Below are 7,707 nucleotides of genomic sequence, written 5' to 3'. Positions count from 1 at the left end.
ACTTTAAAAAAAAACCATGTCAACTTATACAAGTTAATCTATTATTACTCATGCATAATACTGAGCTAACAACAGTTTTACATAAACGCTTACCAAAGTGAGTCCAAAACTTCAGAAGTGTATATTGGATGATTTCTGTCCTTTGTGACTAGTCCAACAATGTTATGGAATGTTCCTGAAAGCACTAGAATATTCCAGAATGTTACAGAAACTTGTGGAATGTTCTCATCCTTGCAAAAGCTAAATATCTTTAAAAAAAAAACCTTTTTTTAGTACAACTTTATTTGTACTAAACCAGTGTTTCATGATTATTGATAAAAGTTCTAAAATGTATCTGACCTGAATATTGATGCTACGTGAAAACGCAATAATAATTACAGAAGAACTATAAAAAAATTAAATGAAACTTAATTTGTAACATTGTGTAATGGTATGTTTGATGGTTAAATGCCACAAGGGAGCGCTGTTGAGCTTTAGTTAGATTCTCTACCGACACTAATGAACTTTTGATACACCAGAATGTGTGGAATGGAATTGAAATCTCATCACACACAGTTTGATATGATGATGATAATTCTAGAAAGATTTGTAGAGTGTTATGCTTGCTTTGTAATTTTTGTCCCAACCACGTAAATATCCTACAAAGAATAACACCACTTCAACGGCATTGTACGTGACTATTATAATATTGCTTTATTCCTAAAAAATATTTTATATTATACCTAATGTTTATATAATTTGCTCTGGGTTTTTTATCCCAATTACTGGATTAAATTCCGCGCTGCTTATCAATCAATGCGTACTTCCGCATCTCGCCGACAACTCGTCATTTCCGGGTGTCAATATGCGTCTCGGTACTGCAGCAATAAGCGTCGGTAAGATGTGAACGGGAAGAAACGATAACACAATCTGCCTCCGAGACGAAAGCACGGGCCGCCGGCAGCATCGACGACACCGCCATATTTTGTCTCCCTTCATCCGCTAGTGACTGTCAGCCGTATCTGCGCGAATGGCCGCGGAGCTTCGGAGGGCCCTCGACCGGGGCTGGTGTCTGACACTCGGCCTGGCTCGCGGAGGCCTTCACGGCACCGTACTGCGATCTCTTCTCTTTATCACAGCCCTCAGCGGACTGGTCCGTCTCCCCGTGGCCACGGAGGCGAAGGAGTGCGATAAACCGTGCTTGAACGGGCAGTGTAACACCGCCAGCGGCGTGTGTGTGTGTGAGCCGGGATGGGTCGGGGAGCAGTGCCAGCACTGCGGCGGCCGCTTCAGGTGAGACACAGACGGCTCTTATTCCCAGCTGATGCTCGTGACATTGACACCGACGAACTTTTTCAGAACACGCTGGAACTTTTGTCATAGCTTGGTTTATGTGTGGTAATATTAACAAGGTATTGTGAAGGCTCGTCTTAGGGAATTATGAATAAATACGACCTGCGTTGTCTGGTATCTGATATTGGCGTCAGAAACTGGTTTTTAACAGGGTGCTAATTTTGATTTCGTTAGAGAGCTTGAAGCCCACACAGTTTTATATGGGCTATATATAAAATATTTGGTGGGGGTACTTTTAAGTATGTATTCTTGTATAAATGTGACCACAAAACCAGTCATGAGGATATTTTTTTAAAAATTGAGATTCACACATCATCTGAAAGCTGAATAAATAAGTTTTCCATTGATGTATGGTTTGTTAGGATAGGACAATATTTGGCCGACATACAACAATTTGAATATCTGGAATCTGAGGGTGCAAACAAATCAAAATATTGAAAAAATTGCCTTTAAAGTTTCCAAATGAAGTTCTAATGCAATTACTAATCAGGAATAAAATTTATATATTTACTGTTGGAAATTTACAAAATATCTTCATGGAACATGATCTTTATGTAATATCCTAATGATTTTTGGCATAAAAGAAAAATCGATCATTTTGAACCATACAATGTATTGTTGTCTATTGCTACAAATATACCTGTTACTTACGACTGGTTTTGTGGTCCAGGGTAACAAATATTTTTTAACAGCTTTTTCAAACATTTTAGTAACCACAAAGGATAAACTTTAAGGTGTTATTTAATTATCACTTTAATTACGAAAGTATGTGACAAAAAAGTGTTTTTAGTAATTCTGTAACTTTAGTAATTGTGTAATTTAAATAGGTGAATGTTTGCATCCTGTGGGCACCAAAAAACAACTGGTTTGCACGAGCCGATTGGGCCCTTAAAATGTTGAATATTTTCGCTGAATATTTTGCACTCTTGTCATCAGTTATTGTTATAGTTTATAATGACTTGAGTCTGTTGTGTCATACTTATTTGGTACTGTACTGGGACTGTAAATATCTCCGTAACAGTGGCTTAAATGGCAATGAACAGTAGTATTTTATGATTTCATTGAAATATGAATTTGCCTCATGCTGCTCCATCATCAGAATCAGAATGAGCTTTATTGGCCAAGTATGTTTACACATACAAGGAATTTGTTGTAGTGACAGAAGCTCCACAGTGCAACAGAAAGACAGCAACAGGACAGGACACAGATAATAAAAGAATAACAACAATTAACCAAAAAGCAATGTGCAAAGCAGCAAAAACACAATATATAATATAAACAACTATGTATGTACAGGTCAAGTATATGCAAATTAGAAATGAGAAAATAAAAATAAAATAAGTGAGTGTGGTGAATGGATAGTGTATTATAATTGTGTGTTCCATATTTATTGTTGAGTGTTCATGAGATGGATAGCCTGAGGGAAGAAACTGTTCCTGTGTCTGGTCGTTCTGGTGCACAGAGCTCTGTATCATAGATCAGACGGTAACCCTTCAAAGAGGGAGTGTGTTGGGTGTGAGGAGTCCATAGTGATTTTACCGGAAAATCAGGGGGGTTTCTCCTGAAGTCCACTATAATCTCCACAGTTTTGAGCGTGTTGAGCTCCAGGTTGTTAAGACTGCACCAGACAGCCAGCTCCTTAACCTCCTGTCTCTTCTTAACTCGTCACCGTCCTGGATGAAGCCGATCAGTGTGGTGTCGTCTGCAAACTTCAGGAGCTTGACAGAGGGGTCTTTAGAGGTGCAGTCGTTGGTGTAGAGGGAGAAGAGCAGTGGGGAGAGTACGCAGCCCTGAGGAGCTCAAGTGCTGATGGTTCGAATTTACCAAGCTTTACTAACTGCTGTCTGTCTGTCAGGAAGCTGTTGATCCACTGGCAGACGGAGGTGGGGAAGGAGAGCTGGGTTAGTTTATTCTGAAGGGTTTCCGTGATGATGGTGTTAAAAGCGGAGCTGAAGTCCACAAACAGGATCCTCACATAAGTCCCTGGTCTGTCCAGATGCTGCAGGATGAAGTGCAGTCCCATGTTGTCTGCATCATCCACAGACCTGTTTGCTCTGTAGGCAAACTGCAGGGGTCCAGTAAGGGTCCAGTGATGTCCTTCAGATAAGCCAAAACCATTCTTTCAAATGATTTCATGGCTACAGACGTTAGGGCCACAGGTCTGTAGTCATTAAGTCCAGTAATTTTGGGTTTCTTTGGGACGGGGATGATGGTGGAGCGTTTGAAGCATGAGGGGACTTCACACAGCTCCAGTGATCTGTGTGAAGATGGGGGCCAGCTGGTCAGCACAGGTTTTTAGACAGGCTGGTGACACACCGTCTGGGCCTGGTGCTTTCCTTCTTTTGTTTTTCCTGAAGACCTGGCACACATCATCTTCGCTGATTTGAATGTGTGGGGGAGAGGAGGGTTGCTGGAGGTGTTAATGGTTGTGTGGAGAGGTGTTCAAGGGCGGGTGTGGGGTGATTGTTCAAAACGACAAAAGAACTTGTTCAAGTCGTCTGCCAGGTGTTGATTCTCCACAGTGCTGGGAGATGGTGACTTGTAACTGGTGATATCCTTCATTCCTATCCACATTGAAGCAGGATCACTGGAAGAGAATTTTTTTTCTTGAGCTTGTCAGAATAATTCCTCTTTGCCACTCTGATCTCCTTTTCCAGTGTGTATTTGGCCTGTTTGTACAAGACTTTATCCGCTTTTCTGTAAGCATCTTCTTTGGCCTGACGGAGCTGTCTGAGTTTGGCAGTGAACCATGGTTTGTCATTGTTGTAGATTAGATGAGTCCTGTTAGGAATGCACATATCCTCACAGAAACTGATATAAGATGTTACAGTCTCTGTGAGCTCGTCCAGATCGATGGCAGCGTCTTCAAAAACAGACCAATCAGTGAGAGAGAAACAGGCTTGTAGATCCCGCTCTGTTTCATTAGTCCATCTTTTAACAGATCTTAATACAGGTTTTGCAGACTTAAGTTTCTGCCTGTAGGTCGGAATAAGATGAACAACACAGTGTTTAGAGAGTCCTAAAGCTGCTCGTGGAACCGAGTGATATGCGTCCTTTATTGTTGTGTAACAGTGATCCAATATATTACTGTTTCTGGTGGGACGTGATGTGCTGTCTGTATTTTGGCAGTTCACGGGAGAGATTTGTTTTATTAAAGTCCCCGAGAATGATTAAAACAGAGTCCTGGTGTTGTTGCTCACTCTCTGTGATCATATCAGCGAGTTTCTGTGCTCACGTGTGCTAGCGGTGTAATGTAGAAACTCACGAGAATGAACGAGCAGAACTCCCGCGGCGAATAGAACCGCTTGCAGTTAATGAAGAGCGTTTCTAGATCTGAACAACACATCTTCTTTAACACAGTTACATCTGTACACCACCTCTCATTGATGTAAAAGCATGTCCCACCGCCGCGCGATTTCCCCATTGATTCCACGTCCCGATCTGCTCTGATCAGCTGGTAATTAGGCAGATGAATTGCGCTGTCCGGTATGTCGCCATTTAGCCAGGTTTCTGTGAAACACGGCAGCAGAAAAGTCCTTGTTTGTCTGGGAGAGCAGAAGGAGTTCGTCCGTTTTGTTGGGTAGAGAGCGGAGATTCGCCAGATGGATGCTAGGCAATGCCGTTCTAAATCCGCGCTGACGAAGTTTCACGAGCGCGCCAGCTCTCTTCCCCCGTCTGCGCGTCCTGTAGCGTTTGACCAGAGCTACGGCTCCGCCAACTACAATGTCCAGCAAAACGTCAGAAAAATCTAAATCCGGTAAAAGATTTTGTGGTGTGTTCTGCCGAATGTTCAGCAGGTCATCCCTGGTAAAACTGATCGTATTTGAAAAACTAAAAACAAACACTGGAGAGCAACGCACAATAGCTGCCATCATCGGCGCCATTTTAGTAATGATACTCGCATCATGGGATGCGACTCACTGATGGGCAAAGTCTGGCAGAGACACTGGCTACATTGGAGGCTTTGGGTCATGTGGGGTGAATCAGGCTCCAAATGGCTGCGAAGAAACAGGCAGACTGAAGCCAAATGATCATGTGGTGTCAATCATGAATCTAACACAGCCACGCTGGAGGCAGAGACCGTTCCTAACATTTCATCTCAGTTCAGGAATGTTCCTGTCCTGCTACTAAGCAGGAATAAAGTCTATGGAACGCAGTCTAAATTCACTGCTAGCTCTGTTTTTCTGTGTAGATTTCTGCAAAGGAAATGCATATTGGGCATATTGTGGGCACACATGTCATCAGACTAATATATTAGTAATATTCCATTATTTTGACACCCATCACAGGTTCTCTCATAATCCAACTCATGTTATGTGATGTTTAATCATTGATATTGTGCAGTGATTGTGCAGACCCAGTTGATAACTAAAAGAAACAGACATTTCAGTAATTGAAATAAAGCTGAAATAGTAGACTAAGCAAAAAAACTAGAAATGCTTGCTTTAGCATTTACCTGTAATATGTTTAAGTTGTACTAAAAGTACTAAAACTGAATAATAAAAAAATTAAAGCTAAATAGAAGTGTTTTAAAAAATATTAAAAAATATAACAAAAGTGCCATAAAAATGAACAAAGCACATAATAAAATTACTAAAACTTCAATTAAAATGAAAACCGAATATCGAACCAAAAGCTATTTTAAGATGATAATAAATACTGTAGTAGTATATGAATAATACTAAATAACACTGATAAGATTATGTTGGATGTTTGACTTTGATATGAAGAGGCTTTGTGTATGAGACATGCGTTGCGTCTGAACTCGAATCCCTGTTATATAGTATGTGAAAAACCGTACACAGACAGAAAATGATGTTCCGAATTTATAGTATTCAAGAACATACGTTTTTATCGGTTGTGAATTATTCCAAATTCAAATGTAGTACCTACTCAGTACGTGATTTTTGGATGCACCAGTGCTGTGTTTAGATGGTGCCATGCTTAGGTGATTCAAGTATCATTGTTTTACAATGCTTCTGGAAATTGACAGAGGTGAAATCACGTTTCTCTGACATTTTTTCAGGATTTTCATCATTTTTGCGGTATCATGGTCCATGGTATGTACATATGGAAATCATTCAGTGTCACAGTATATTTCATCATAGTAAAGCCACACTGCTTTTTAGTTATAACTGCAGTATGTGCAAAAGTGAATACAGAACCTGTGTCTTTGTACATGCTGATTTTATTTTCTTCTATTTAGTAGGAATCTATACATAGAATTCTATCCCAGAAATCACAGAAAGAGAGGATGTGTATACTGTATGAAAGCTGGGATGTTGTATGCTGCTTGTCTTCTAATTTGCCGGCCCATTCATAATTCCATAACATAATTATCAGCAACAGAATCTGCTTTAGTAAATGGCCTCTTTTTAGTGTATCATTTGGTGAAGTACAGAAGCCTGACTGTTTCCCCACACCAACCACAAACACATGAGTCCATTCCTGCCCCAGAATGTCGCCCTGACCGGACACTGCATTCCTGCTGTACATCATCTGATGGTTTGTTCTGTTAAACCGTGCAGTAGCTCACGCTAAGTGCTCTGTCTCTCAGCAGCTCCGTCTGCACTTAGCAAGTCTAATTCTCAGCAGACCCAGGTTTGAAATCACTTATGGCAGACGGGCATTTCTGATGTTCGCTCGGCTGTCTTCCATCATCATAAAAGCTGAATGGAGACAACTGCCAAACTGACAAGAAAAAAGCACAACAACTCAATTATTCTGCAATCTTTTGCCCATTATTGAACCCGTGTGCTTTATTTGAAGAAATACATGATGTGATTTTAATTGTTAATGATTCTAATGGGACATTGTTGAATGATGATCTAATCAGCAGGGTGGAAGATTGCTGTGCTTCATCGAGAATCGTGTTTCGGTTTTGTGTGTTTGTCACAGCTGTCTGCTGGAGAGTGTATATGCAGCTCCCACAGGATTGTGGGTGTGTTAATGAACTGTTTTTCAATGTTAACAAAGCTCCTTGAGACTGTAGTCAGAGGCTTAGGTACCTCGTCACCACACAATGCAGCGTAGCTACTATTGCCACACAAAAACGCAATTCTACCAGAGTGGGAGTTTCTTAGATTCTGTAAAAAATGACCTAAACCTCTTAAAAAATGTAAGTTTTATCATCATTTACTCACCCTCAAGTTCCAGTCCCAGACCTGTATCAATGGGTTTCTTCTGTTGAACACAAAAGAAGATATTTTGAAGGAGACCAAACAGTTGCAGTAGCCATTGACTTCAGTTGTATTTTGGTCACATTTTATTTTAAGGTCCAATTCTTGCTATTAACTATGACTTTTGCCTCAATAAACTCCTAATTTGCTAGTTAATAGTTAGTAAGGTAGTTGATAGGTTTAGGTATTGGGTATG

At 40.6% G+C, this 7,707-nt stretch overlaps 1 protein-coding gene across 1 annotated transcript in view; it reads left to right on the top strand.

Annotated features, from left to right (window-relative positions):
* The first annotated feature begins 814 nt into the window (after positions 1 to 814).
* Positions 815 to 7,707, top strand: part of LOC306884718 (attractin-like) — a 64,294-nt gene continuing 57,401 nt past the window's right edge. The window contains exon 1 of the mRNA XM_079440852.1: positions 815 to 1,272. Within this exon, the coding sequence (XP_079296978.1) occupies positions 1,010 to 1,272 (263 nt within the window). The 5' untranslated portion in view covers positions 815 to 1,009. The remainder of the gene's footprint in view (positions 1,273 to 7,707) is intronic.

Source organism: Barbus barbus (assembly GCF_936440315.1).
Source record: "Barbus barbus genome assembly, chromosome: 18".
Taxonomy (NCBI): domain Eukaryota; kingdom Metazoa; phylum Chordata; class Actinopteri; order Cypriniformes; family Cyprinidae; genus Barbus; species Barbus barbus.
The sequence above is the reverse complement of the archived record's forward strand: the minus strand, read 5'-3'. Positions and strand labels throughout refer to the sequence as shown.